The sequence below is a fragment of the Anopheles maculipalpis genome, chromosome 3RL (assembly GCF_943734695.1).
Source record: "Anopheles maculipalpis chromosome 3RL, idAnoMacuDA_375_x, whole genome shotgun sequence".
NCBI classification, from domain to species: Eukaryota; Metazoa; Arthropoda; class Insecta; order Diptera; family Culicidae; genus Anopheles; species Anopheles maculipalpis.
Window position 1 is genome coordinate 53,045,059 of NC_064872.1, and position 14,584 is coordinate 53,059,642.

Genomic DNA, 14,584 nt, shown 5'->3' on the forward strand with positions numbered 1-14,584 from the left:
TTACTACTATCCTGAGAGTAATCTTTCTCTTCTGCCGTGCTAACGGATTATTAGTGTGATCCCCTTCCCCCCCACTACTCCCACTGTTTGTCTGTCTTATATATGTTGTACCTCGCTTGTATGAATGATGATGGATGAATGGATGAATGAATGAATGAATGTATGAATGAGTACGATGCGTGAAGGGTTGGGTACCATATGGAAGCAGTTGCAGCGGCCAATGCTATGGATGGACATCCCAGCGAAAGGGAGAGGAAGACTTCAAGATTGGACACAATCAGGAATCTTCGAAATGGAAAACGATCAAGACCCCCGCTACCACCTGGACCACGAGCATGGAAACGCCTGACATACCCCGGGATAAGTTACCCTCACATGATAAGACCCTCGCTAGGAACACGACTTTGGCTTTGGATGACGGAACTTACGCAACGGAACAACCGAGCACACCCGGGATATGGTGCCCTTTCACAGCTCGGAGAAGGAAATGTCTCCCAGCAAAGAGGAAAGGAGTATACTAATTTTAAGTTTATTGTAAGCAATACGGCCTGGCCGTCCCTTATGAATAAAAAAAAAAAAAAAAATGTTACTACTATGGACAATACGGCACTGGACCGTAATAATCAATTGTAAATAATATTACTACTATAACTATTGTATAACGTATTCATTCAATAGGTTTATGTTATGAGAATTACATCAGACAACCCAACTGGTAAAATATTTTTAGGCCCATTGAAGGACATTGAACACCAAAAAAGCGTGGTTTATGGATAATCAACGAGGTTTATGGATCATGAGTATCGGTGGCATATAGTATCGAGTCCATGACTGTATGATTAGTCCTAAGTATTAGAAAACGGTACAGATGAGATGTGATTCGGTTAAAGTTATTAAAAACGGTTATAAACGATACATAATAGCCGAATAAACTGTGGCGCAACTGTCAAATTCAATCTCGATGATTATTTTTGCTGTCGCACAGTGGAATACGTTTGCTTCGGCACACCTCAGCACGAGTAATCTTGTCCTGGCGTAACAGTTTGACACTTTGGGCAAGCCATCTTTGACAGCGTCTACGTAAACAAACTGTGTGGGGGCTTTTCAGAACACAACTGTTGCATTTACGAGGTTTTTCTTACTCAAAATGTCCAAACAATTTGTTGGATTTTCTGACGATGATATCTTTAAGATTACCCGGCAGGCCGGTGGTAAAGAATCGGGTAAATAGTTATAGTTATTGTACGGTGTTATGTGCGTGAAATTTTGAACGAAATAGGTCATATTTTTTCTAGCTAAGGAATTGTCGCGTCCCCACAACAACAGGCAACCAAAAGTACCGCCTGGCGCGGTGAAATTTGTTCCACAACCAACAACGGCAAATAGTGGCGACCTTAGTACAGTCAGCTGCGTCGACTCAAGCATTTATCCTCAGCATCCACTTCAACAAGCTGTTGCCTTTAAACCATTGCCGGTTATGATGAACGCTCCAGAGGACGAATCGATTTTAGTGCTGCCGAATGCATCAACCTTAGGCAGGAATCCGGAACCATCTTCCGTTGCTTGCAGTGCACCGGGTGTGGCTGGTTTGCGGACGAATCTTAACGATGTGCTAACTCCGTTCAAAGGCATGTCGCTGAAGGATTTTGAACAGCAGCGAAAAATGATGGAAGAACAGAATAGGCAAAAGCGAGACATTCTTCATAAAGCGATAGAGCAACAGTAAGATCACGTGAATCATCCGCGATATGCAGTTTGAACATTCGTAACCATTGCGTTTTTTTTTTCAGTGCTCAAAAAACAGCAGCAGAAGCGAACAAAATTCAGGAGATAAAATCAGAACTCAGCAAACTAGACTCCGAGCTGGCATCGGATGTAGCAATTTTACGCAAACAAATCGATGCGGCCAGTATGCACTTCTCCAACGTTGAGTAAGTCGATCGTTCTTTATGATGGTGTATGTGAGTTCTAAACGAAATTCTTATTTTTTACAGAAAAAATTATCTTACTATAGAGAACCTTTTCCTGAAAGCCAAGGTAGAACTCCACCAAGCTTTGGAAAAGAAGGAAATGCTAACCGAACATCTGTGTGCAATCATATCCCACAACGAGGAACGGAAAGCGAAACGTTTGTCCGAGTTGATGGAGAAGGTAGGTATTTCGGTGAACGATAATTTTGATGATACGATCAATGGAAATAGTACCGGTGCAACGGACGCTACGACGGAACCAGACAGCACCCAATCGCCACACAATTAACTAACGCTCCCTGATAGATAAGTTAAATTCACGCTGTGATACGGCTTACGGAAGGTGACACAGCGCACTAACAAACAACCAAATCTGATGACAGGAAAAGAAATCTCGTTAAAATGTAGTCCTTTGGACTGTCCCTTTTTTATTAGTACTTCCAAAGCTATAAGACTATTGGGCACTATTCCACGACACTTCTTGCCTCTGATGCATTTTAACCATTAATCTATTGTTTGCATTTTAAATCCAGCTTTCTCTTGCAACAAGGAACAGATAAAGGTAACATGGAAAAAGCAATGTTAGAATTAAGAATGGATAGTACTCATGGGCACACACTCTAAAGTATTGTTAGAATATTGCAATTTATGAATCAAGCCTAGGCAACAGGAGAATACGGCGAACTAAACGGACAATAAACGATATTATATCTATTTTCTATGACACTTTACATGCAAAGTACTCCATTTTAAAAACCTGCAGAAACGAGTGGTAGTAACATTTCCGGAGAGGAATAAAACAAGTTTAGCTAATTTATTGGCATCGTACGAGGTACTTCACAGGTATATACTTTTATCTATCTCTATACAAAAAGTGTCCAGGCATTTACACAAACCAGTTTTAAAGGCAATCAATTGTACAATTATTGTGATTGAGAAATATATTGCTTTTCAATCGAATTTGTCTTTTTTAACGTATTTTTTTTCATAATCAATGATAATTCTTAAGTGCTCCTTTAGCTTATCTCCCGAAGAACCAATAAAGTCATTACCAACCATCACGGCGAAAGCACTGCAATCATCACTCGTAGAAAAGAAATCATTGATATCGATGTTTATGGTCGCATTTACGAACGGATGGAAAACAGGAACGCAATGCAGAAAATCTTAGCGAATGAGCGAAAGCAAAACTGAAAGTGAATCCTCCAGCAAATAAGCTTCGCGTCACATGTTTGATGCGGCAGGGAAGCGTTGCGTTGGAATTGACAAAATGCACCTAATGAGCGACTGATGACGCTAGCCTACGGAGAGCAGTCTATGCAACCAGCCAGCTGTACTAGTTTAGCGAACTGTTGCAAGTCTTTCTAGAGCGTCTTTGCCATTGCGGTATTGCAGATTGGACGGGGGTCGGACCCAATCATTGCACACAGGTGCAAGCAGTAGTAGTGTATTTACTTGTACTACCAGTTTTGCCATCCGCTGCGACGCCGACATCATTAAAACTGCATTCGATTGAGAATGAGAGTTTCTGTGTTGGGTATTAGAGCTATGTCGCTTATCGTTAATAGCTGAACATTGCCCCGGATTGAGGATCGCATTGCTTCCTCAACGGTTTGTTGCATAAAGCTGAAGTTCGATATGGTGACACCTTTGAAGTTGTATACGCAGCGCTCGACTGTAAAAGTTAAAGAAAAATTGAAAGGAAAACAATTAATTTTCTGGTTAAAAATTTGACTTTTTCGCATATAGTTGGATATTGTGCTTGAAACTACGATCGATTGTTGAGAAGAAAAAGTAACAAATATGGCATGTATTAACGAACAAGAACTCAATCGTTTGAAATTGCTGTACTGTACAAACATGTATGAACAATTAGTGATTTAAATAGACATTACAACACACACACACACACACACACACACACACACACACACACACACACACACACACACACACACACACACACACACACACAAACAAACTGCAACTGACTTCAAGTTCAAAACGACTTTTTTGCTGCTCGAACAGAACTGCATCTCTCTCTCTCTCTCTCTCTCTATCTCTACTACTGCATCGCTCTCTGAAGAGGAACCGCTCTCTCAAGGTGTAAAGCTTATTCAGCGCGGTCTACACATATTCTGCTCACGTTGAAGAGTCGTTTTGTAGAAATGTGGGATACTCTTGGATGGATGTAAGTTTTATTTGGCTGATGATAAATGGTGTGGGCTAATCGTAATCGTTTCGTATGGTTTAAACGAGTACTAATAAGTGATATAAATTTTGGGAAGTTTTATCTTTTCCGCTATGAACCTGTTGAGAGTGTGTGAGATCCACCAGTGCGTTGAAGTCCTCGAAATTTTAACAATCATCACATTATTTAAATAAGGTAATTAAAAACATTTGATTCGGTGCAATTGGTAGGATTATTTTCTAGACTTTGTTTGAATGCAGTACTCGTTCTGGCTCCTCTGATCCGTTTACTGTCATTTGTAAAATGTGTTGAACCAGGCCTGTCGCGGGTCGTCTTTTCTCAAAAGTATACGTCCTATTACCCTGATACAAAACAACTGCTCCAATAGGAAATTATAGACCTCATCTTAATCCAAACATCCTCGTAAAAAATCGAAGCGTTTTTCTCAAAAGAACGTAGCAAATCTTGTAGGTTCTTTGAACCTACTTGCACAAAAAAGGGTCACAGTGTCTGTGCAGGAGTTGTCAATTTCGTTTTTCGTCTACCCAACAATTTCGTGAATCAAGAACCTTCCTTCCTTAGAGAGCGCCGCAAGTTCCACAAAATATATATTTTCACCTGTTTTCTTTTTGTTGGCTTAACGACCCAATAGGTCACGCCTGCCATCGAATAGCTTACTAGTCTTGCTGATACCACGTAGTAGGATTGGCAGTCCTCACTACGCGACACCGGCCCAGATGGGATTCACCTGATTTTACAATACCCAATTAACACTGTAAAACTCGCTTAGAGTTTGAGCGGTACTTTCGTTCTATGGTAATGAAGCTTTATTTAGGGAAAAGTATGTACGTTTTAACACTCTAACGGGCAGAACAATTTAGGTGCAAAAAATCTGTTTTGTGTTTTAATTTGAACCTAGATTCGATATCTCTACTCTCGACGCACTTAGTGTTTTCAAATACTTTATAATGAGTGGTCTTTTAACAAATAATTATGTGCACAATTTATTACAGTTTTCAACCACGTTAATGTGAAATTATTTCCATAAATCTATCGGTGCACTATAGACCGTTAGACGAAGCTTGTCATTTAAATGAGTTACCTCCATTCTCTTAACCTGGTGGCACAGGTGGCTTCGTTAAGCTGTTTTTACATGGATTTGATTGCAAACTTTTTCCATTTCATTCTCTGCTATGTTTCACGCTACCTTAGCAACACACGGAGAGCAACAGCACACGGTGTCGCTCTCTCAACAAGCTCGGTATGTGTGTAAGCTGCACTTTAGCTGCTCAGGTGTACCGGAGAGAAAAAAAAAACCTGTGCGTGCGATCTCCTCCACAGCGCAGAGTTCGTGTACACACACTTTCATTTTATTCGCGTGCCTCGTCGGTTGTGTTTCGGTCCGGTCTCGGTGCGTGTGTCCTTCGTGCATGCCGGAATCTTCAGCGCAAATCAAAACAATTGAAATCGAATAAAATACGATTCCGTTCCTTAGTGGTGTGTAAGCTAACAAGTGAAGTGAAATAATTGTGTGAATTTTTTCAATATTATTTTGTTTCTGTAACTGCATTCTCAACAGCAAAGAGAATTGTTAACCGAATGGAAAAGGATGCTCCTAAGTGTATGCAGTTTTTATTATTGTGCAGTGTGCGTTTTCCGGTTTCCCGTGTCGTCCCAGCGCTGTGTGTCGTTCTCTGTTGCTTTTGAGTGCGTTTAACAAGAAAAAAAAAGCGCCGAATCGTTCTTGGCAAATGTTTTTAACGTGAGAAAAATCGTTCGCAAAACCGAAACGTGCTCCGCGTGCCGCGCTTATCGCAAGTGTGTGTGTTTGTGGCGTAACGATATTTCCAGCCAAGTCAAGTGGGTAAGGTTTTATTTCTTCTATACCCCCCTGTGCTAGCTTTGCTAGCTTCTAGCGTGTTGGTGCAGCAGTCAGTCTGTTGGTTTGGTGGTGTTGTTTTTGTGGCTCCCATATGCCGCTTTTGCGGTGTCCGGGACTTTTAAAAGTAACAAATGCAGAACACTATTTTTACGATAATTGCGTGCCTTTTGGCGGGTACTTTTTTTTTGTTCTCTCCGATGGATAACAGCAAAGAGATCAAGAGCCGTTCTGTTTGCGGGTAGATTACTTTATTGACGCGACATTTGTGCGGCGATGGTGGTGAAGGAATTTTTTGAAATGTGACGAAATAAGTTTCGAGCAAAGCTTTTACGTAGGTTCTGTGCATGTTCTTGTAGTAAAAAATAAAACACCAGATTGTTGCAGCTGTTTAAACATTACTAAGAAACAATGTATTTCAAGTGTGTGTGTCGATGCAAGCAAGGTTCCGTTCTATCTGCAAACCATTCTATTATTTTGAAATTTTCGTCGAGCTCTGATTGTGTTTGCTCAACAATCAATAGCGTTATCCTTGCGCCGTACAAATGTCTGATAAGACAATAGAAGAAAACGTGATCACTGCAAGACACTTGTCAAGCTTGTGGTGGTGTAGATTGATGATCACGGCGCAATCAATATCATCAACATCTTTCGCGTCACTTAGGCTTTGAAGAAGCCCATAAAACCTTCGCCGTCAATAGCGATGTGTTAGAGCAAGCGGTTACGTCGAATCGGAACATCCGTCTCCATGGGGCGCTCTACCACACACTTACCACGCGTATCGATAGCAAGTGTGTGCGAGATCGAGGCAAACAAAAGCTCCACGAGGCTGTGCCACACTAAACAGCGGATGTGAAAATCGATTGCTTCATCTACCGTCTGACGTGGATTCGAAGTGTCACACCATCGTAGTTTTGGCCGATCGGTTGGCAACCGGAGGGCCCTCCAATAAGCCACATTTTGTATCTAATGAGCCGGCTGCTCTGTGTTGCTCTGGCGCCCAATGCGTGACGATCGATCACACCAGTAAAGCAATCCAGCAATCGGTCGAAAACGGTGTCGATGCGAGGCTATTTATTTGTGCAATTGTGGTACTTGCGAGTCGTCAGCGGACTGCTAACGGACAGACCGAAAAACCAATGATCCTGTGAAGTTTACACGACGCACAAGCAAGCGGGGCATACATGTTGCAATGAACCTGCTTCGGTCAATCATTGAGCCGATGGCATAATTTTGAACCTCTCATCGAGCAAACTGGAATCAGGCGGCGTTGTGAGACGAACGAAGGTAAGATGACATTTAAAAAAATATTTTTTTTTTCCACATTTACAGGATATCTGAGCAATTTTTGACCCTCTCGTATAGTTTTTTTTACCGAAAGATCCCAAAAAAAATTGCATTTTTTTACGCGTTTCATATATATTTGTTTTTATTATTTATTTACAATTGATTATGACGGTCCAGTGCCGTATTGTCATATATTTGTTTTTGTCCCGCAAATTTTTGGCACGTCTCAATATATTTATATATATGATTTTTTATTTCCTTTTGGTATGCAAGGACTAAGATTGAATTTGTAAAAAATTTATAAAAAGCACTCGGACGAACTCTATAGATAAAACTGTAAATATAACTTGTTTCAAGTTCTAGTATACCAAAACGAAATAAAAAATCAATAGGAGAAAACAAAAAGATATGGCAATGTGTTAGAAAATTGTAGGACAAGAACACATATGTATATCTGGGAACGCGTCAAAAAACCTCGGAACGAAAACAAAAATATATGGGCAAGCGTACAAAAATCTCGAGATATCCTGTGTTACATTATCCTGACCACAGATATGAAATTTATTCATGTACACGAGATTCAGTGCTTCTTCCGTTCAAATATGTATAGCATTCAAAAAATTACTGTTTAGTGTCTTATTTTTGTTTCTCTTTATCACTACAATAACTTGAATTACCCGTAAATGTACAGTAACTTTGGAAATAATGCATTTACAAGTCTGAAATAAGCCTTCATATTTTATTTACTTCTTCTGCTTAGCTTATTAGTGGGTTATTAGGCTTGAACTGTTACAATTTAAGTTGAACAGCCAGTACTCTGCCAATAAATGTACGAGAGAGAATGGTCCAAATGGGATTTGATACACGGTTTTACTGCGTAAAGACCAGTGCAACTGACAGGACTCGGCCATCGGATCCCATTTCTTCACTTTGTCATATTTAAAGTAAACCTCGTAGGTCTTCTTTAACTTTAAAAACGATTCTTTTGCATTTCCCCATATTTTGAGGATGAAAAACCTTGACGCCTTGCTACCTAATTTATGACATAAACATAATATTGGAAAACCTTGAATTTTTACCCGAAATGAGAATAAGTTTTTTGTTGTTGTTGTATTCCTTGAATTATATTATTTATACCCTTCCGAGAAGGTCATGCAACACACAACATCACGAAGGAATGATGCACTGCAGAGTTAGAGTCTATTGTTAACGATGCTAACCACACCACACAACAAACTAATCGTGAAGAATCGAACAAGAAAACAACCAAATTTTGTATCCGCATCCCGTCCCTTGTTGGCTTTTGGACGTGGCGGGTTAAATGGGAATCAAAATTCCGTAGACGAAAGGAACAAACAACAATAAAAAAACTCTGCCCCACTAGGAAGCGTGTGTTTAAATTGAAGGTGAAAACGCTATCATCCTTGAACCGGTTTTGTACGCTGGTGTGTTCCTCCTAACACAGGCCAAAAGTATTGCAATGCCCTTAAGGAAACCCTTTCATCATCGTAATGAGATTAAGACCTTCTAGCAGCAGCTTTGCTGTTCAATTTAGCCTTGGCGATAGCAATTTCAAATCTCCGTGTTTTTCAAACAGGTAAAAGAAGGCTTTTCTTAGGCATTTAAAAAAAAACATCGACATTTTTTGGGATTTCCAGATTCTTCTTTTCTTTGGAGTACAGAACAAAAAATAAAGCGTTGGATTATGAATACGGTAGACATTTAAATTTATTTTTTACTAAAAAAAATATTTTAATTTTTATTTTTGCATACTCCAAAATAAAGAAAACTAAGCTATATCACCCAAATGTGACTTAAACCAAATGTTTCACTCGGTTGCCTCTTTGTGTGTACCATCGTTTTGAAAGGGCAAACTGCTAAAAAGGTAGAAATTGGATAAAATCTTCAATCTTTTTCCGGCACAGGAAACGAATTCGGTCAGCAGGTGATCGTCGCTACTGCCAATAAAGAAGCCCTTGTTGCTCTTCTGCCTTTCTTGATGGTGATGGTGTTTCCTTATGGGTGTTGGTACTGGTCAACGCTGTGCTGTCTCAACTCAGGGTTCCTTACAATTTCGGGTGCAGAACACTGTCCTACGATGGGTCTTTCTGCTGTGTACTGTACGCCGAGGGTGGTTCCTTCTTTAAGGCTTTCCGAAGCTTCTTTTCGTTCCGTATTGCATCTCGCTTCCTCTTCCGGCGGCGTCATCTTTCACCGCGTTGCGGGATGTGATGCGTGAACGCACGAAGTAATTATGAATTATTCACCAGTGTTCTACTGCATCGTTCTTCAACGTTCTTTTTTTTCTTTCTTTTATCTTCCTACCGATGGTCTCTGGCTTCTTCTATGTTCCAGCTCCAGTCCCTAACGTCCATGAGGACGTCCATTGCGCTCGTTCCCTGGAGAGGGAGTTGTAGCAACGTAGTGTGACACATTACGAGGCAAACTGTTTACCCGTCATGCTGAATGTTTGAAAAAGGTAAATATAGTGACGATCACCGTAGGGAAAGGGATACCCAGTGTGTACCGGTACCGGCGAGATAGTTCAGGGCAAGTCAAATTGAGTAAACGGACGCGCATGCATTGGTTCACTTCCGGGTGAAACAAATTCTCCCACACCACAGATCGGCGCAGGTGCATCGTGGGCAGGAAATACTTCTTCACCAGACGAGCACACTGCATTCAGTGCGTTGGGCATTTGTTTGAAGCGACAAACACCAATTGGATTGAAATCAAAATTGATTTTTGTTTTTTTTTTTTCGGTTGAAATCGATGAGACATCCGTTGCTGCTCTCTCATCTCTACGGAAGGTCACTACCGGAACGGCTAGTTTGACATATGGGGTCAGGTGGCTTCCTTTTTACCCCCCCAATCGATTTCGCATAAACATGCAATACGCACACAATCGTGTACGGGGAAACACTCCTATGCCGGAGGTTCGATGACAATCCAATTTGTAGCCTTACCGAACCTTACCGAATTCGGGAGCTTTTTACGGTTGGTCACCCTTCAGATAGCCCCGTTTAACCCACGAATGGTTAATGGTGAATTCCTTCGTGTATTTGAGTTCATATTTGATGTGACTATTGATCCGCTGAGGTTGTAGTTTAGTCATAAAATCGAAGCGCTCGTATGGAGCCTTAGTCTTCTTTATGGCTTGGTTTATGTCGACGTCTAGCGAGATGCATGCATGTGTATCTTTCCTTTTGTAAATTGGTCTGAATGATTTAAAATCAGCGTAAATTCGTCCTTTATACGGTGCTTTAACTATGTGAAGAATAGCTGTAATTCGATCGTTTACAGCGATAGAACACTATTTTTTTTAAATAGAAAACAAACCTTACTGCTGGTATTTTATATTCGTACGTTTTGAAAAGGTTCTATTACACAAAACCGATCGGGCTGAATGATTAAACGATCAAAACAGCACATTTTCCTTGTGTTTGTAAAGAAAACAAACGGATAAAGGGTCTGTTTTGTTTTGTTTTTCTTATATGAAAGGAAACCCCCCGGGAAGGCCTCTGAAATACGTTTACCAGAATGGGGTTCCGACCGCTTACGATGTGCATAGTTTATTGTTTTAATTGGACAGGAGGAAGCCCGCCATGTGCGTCTTGTGTTTCCCAAAACATACGGTTTATCCGTTACCTCCTGTGGGGGATCCATCGGGTTGATCGTTTTACCGAATTGATGGTCGAGTCATCGAGCGATTAAATTCGTCCTTTTCCATTCACATTGGATTACATTTCACGGCTGCGGTTTGAAAGGCGTAGCTAGGACCCTGCGATTGAACTAATTCTGATAGTTTGCTGAAAAAACTTTACAATACATAATAATACATAACTCATAATGTTTTAAAATAAAAAAACGTAGAATTTCCTGATGAAGATCAAAACAAAACTCAAAAAATTAAAAACAAAATCATCAACACTCTTAACGGTAGGTAGCCGCTAAATGTGTATTCATTAGTACATCTTCAGAAGAATATCGAATTACACGGTCTACATAGGAAGAAGTGGTCAAACATTCACTTCCATCAAACAGTCAAGAACTGGCTGGCGCAAACCACAATTTTTGCTACGGTCATCATACTTATAAACCAATTAATTTCCAGCCGACGATGAGCGAGCGGCGGGACTCGCTGATGAGGCGCGAGGTATGTCTTGCTTTTTTTTTGTTCGGAAAGGGGTTCCGACCCGACCCGACGGTCCGCGTCCAATCCAACCACCGGAACGAAGATGAGCCTCCGCGCTGCCTTTAACCGTACGGCTTAAAGTTGTAGTTTCGGACCTCCGCCTGTCTTCTACCTGGTGTGAGACGGCAGAAAGAAGTGATCGAACGGCGTAAAACGGTCTACCCCCCCCCCCCGCCGGCAATGGTCAATGTAAGGAAGCAATCGAAACAAGTAGCCAAACCGCGCGGCGGAGCAAGTTCACGGACCGCCTTTCTGCCCATATTGCGGTGGCCGTTGCCCGTTCCGAAGGTTTCAATGCCGGGGTCTTGCGGATGAGTCAATCGGAAGACGCACGGCTGGCGAATTGAATGTTAATTGTTTGCTGCTTTGTTTGGGATGGCATCATTAGCATACAAAACAGGACGCGTCGTTGCAGTGTGTGCCATGCATCATGTGACAAACGTCCGCACTCAACTTGATCTACTTTTCCTTCCGATTGCATCGTATGCATGACTCCGCGTTCCGAGGGCCCGTCAAGAGGGCTCTTCCTGGAAGTGGTGTGCATTCCGTTGGCGATTGGAGAGCGATGTTTGCTTCAAATCTTCTACAACCCGCGTTCTATGTTTGCCCAACCAGAGTAAAATAGTACGCGCTTCATTGAATCGAATTATCATTCACCAAACACACGGCGAGCATCAATTCATCGCGTTCACGGATGCGTGAGGTTTGGTGTCATCGGTTGGGCGGAAGGTTATTTGCAATTACCATCAATTCCCTAACATGCCGAGTGGGCCAAAGCTTCAAAACGAAACAAATCACGGGGGGGAAGGTGCGAAAGTGCGAGGTGTTGTGTTCGTGGTTCTTCCTTACGGAAATACTCCATAGAAGCAACACCCATTTAACACCTCGTCCGCTTATGCTTTTGCTAGTTCGGTTCCTCCATTCCACAGCGATGATCCCCGGCAACCATCGGTTCGTGGGGTGAGGTGAATAAATTAGCGATCGTAGGCCCTTGCATTGGCGTTCCAATTGGAGCACCACCGTGTAGGAGGCAAAGCACTCTGCCCTGGAGCTTCGATCGGATAGCTTCTTTTACCCCAACGGTTCACCGTTTTTGGCCACCTTATTGTACGCGAATCGACACGACGATGCACACGCGAATAATTGTTGATTTACCTTTCCACCAGCGCCACCCAATCGTCAGTGATTTATTGCCACGCGGAACGGTTAATCGTTTGATGATAGTAAAGTGATTGGTTCGTTTCAACTGACCCGTACAATTTTCCCATGAACCGCCGCCAACAGTTTGGCGAATGTGGTGCATCCATTCTCGGATGGCTTCCCCACTTACTCAAGAGGCCACAGAAAGAAGCATGCTTTGGCACGGAAAAATCGGTAAAGCATCATCAGGCTTAACTTGGACTTGGATGACTCTGGGAGTTGACTGAATAAGATGGCTCCGTTTCGCGGGGTTTATCTAGTGCCGTAGAATAACGACTAGTTGAGCGGGATGTAATATTGGTCTTTTTCCCCGATTGCACCACAAAATACCTTACGTAAGCGGGCGAGAAATTCGAACGGAAAAACTAAGTTATTCACAGCGTAATGATAAAGTAGGTTTCTTCTGAGATTTTATTTAATTATATCCCCGTAAGCTATGATTCATAGAAAAGCTGTAGCTGTCTTGTTAGCCTCATACAGATGGGTTGAGCAATCGCATGGATGGAATTGTTCCGTGTATTCTTAAACAATTCAGTAGAGCAGGGGTTTGCAAAATCCGGCCCGCGAGCCAAACCCGATAATTGGAAACACTCATAATAATCAAATACCTAGCACATCAACAAGCATTTTTTAATAAATTAGTCAGGAATAGTCCTTCCCGAACTGTTTCTTACAAATTTTCAACGTACAAATCGAAGCGTTCTTCCAGAAACATTGTTGAAAATGGGATCGGGAAACGGCAGGATGCGCCTGTCATGGAGTTGGTGAGCTAGCGAGCGATCAGTTTATTCATAGAGGCTTTGAGTCTTAGAGACTACATTCGCCTCTCTACTGTATAAAAAAATGTCTTTAATCTAATACAAAACTATCGTATATGTGGCTTAAATATTATGGAAAACTTTTGCGATTATGGCATATGGTATCGGATAACTTTAAACTATTGCTTAAATTTCTTTGCATAAATGACTGATGCGTAAAAATCTAATGAGGCGGTTCTGCTAGAGTTTGTCGGGTGATAGGATTGTCGTTAAATCAGTTTCTAGTTGACAGGTGGCTCGGTGTGTCGTGTATCCATGGCAATCGGTGAGGATGTGGCGGACGGTGATGTCAACACCACAGAAGCAGAGTGAAGGACTCGTTGGATGTGGCTGGATTCGACATCTTCCCATGAAGAGGTGGTTTGCTTGATAGGACGGAGCTTGTTGCTGAGGTCTACGTTGTGCCATGAGGAGTCCCAGTGTTGGGAGATGATGGTGTTGGTGAAGCGGATGGCATCACAGCGTGAAAGGGTGTTGTATGGTTTGTCAGGACGGAGCCGACCATCGTTGGCAAGTTGGTCGGCTTTCTCGTTTCCATTGATTCCGGAATGCCCCGGAATCCAACAGAAATTGTCGGGGACGCAGGTATGGAGTCTAGGAGCTGGATGTGGGGATCTTTGGAGGTGCCGTGTTCCAGGGCAGCCAGAACACTGGCACTGTCGGTGAAGATGACGTTCGGTCGGTCAGTCTGTAGTCCTTCGTCGGCGGAAAAGATGGAGGTGTGATTAGAAAGTTTGATGGCGCAGTTGTCCGTGGTGGAGTGGATCCCACAGCCGGCTAAGTCCAGATGAACGGAACCGTCTGTAAAGATATGATGGAAATAATTGTATTTAGTCTCTATTAAGTGGGTGTCTTTACCCTATGTGGCTGCTATTTCCGGTTCCCCGGAGAGAGCTTTTAAGTTCCCAGTCTATGGCAGGTTGTTGGTTGGTGAGTGTCTGTAGTTCTGCGTTTGCTCTGGTGATGATTGCAGTTACGTCAAGTCCTTTCTCAAGGATCCGAGCTGCAGCTTCCACTAGTCGGTTGGTGATATGTTCCATAGAA

The 14,584-nt window shown here is 42.1% G+C and overlaps 2 protein-coding genes across 2 annotated transcripts in view; one reads left to right on the forward strand and one right to left on the reverse strand.

The window, feature by feature from the left end:
• LOC126561389 (tectonin beta-propeller repeat-containing protein) overlaps nt 1-14,584 on the reverse strand; it is a 445,867-nt gene that overhangs the window by 367,855 nt on the left and 63,428 nt on the right. The window lies entirely within an intron of this gene.
• On the forward strand, nt 1,078-2,515 carry LOC126562690 (RAB6-interacting golgin). The gene is made up of 4 exons (XM_050219256.1): nt 1,078-1,223; nt 1,296-1,722; nt 1,791-1,931; nt 1,995-2,515. The coding sequence occupies exons 1-4, from the start codon at nt 1,148-1,150 to the stop codon at nt 2,257-2,259; spliced, it is 909 nt and encodes a 302-aa protein (XP_050075213.1). The 5' UTR covers nt 1,078-1,147; the 3' UTR covers nt 2,260-2,515.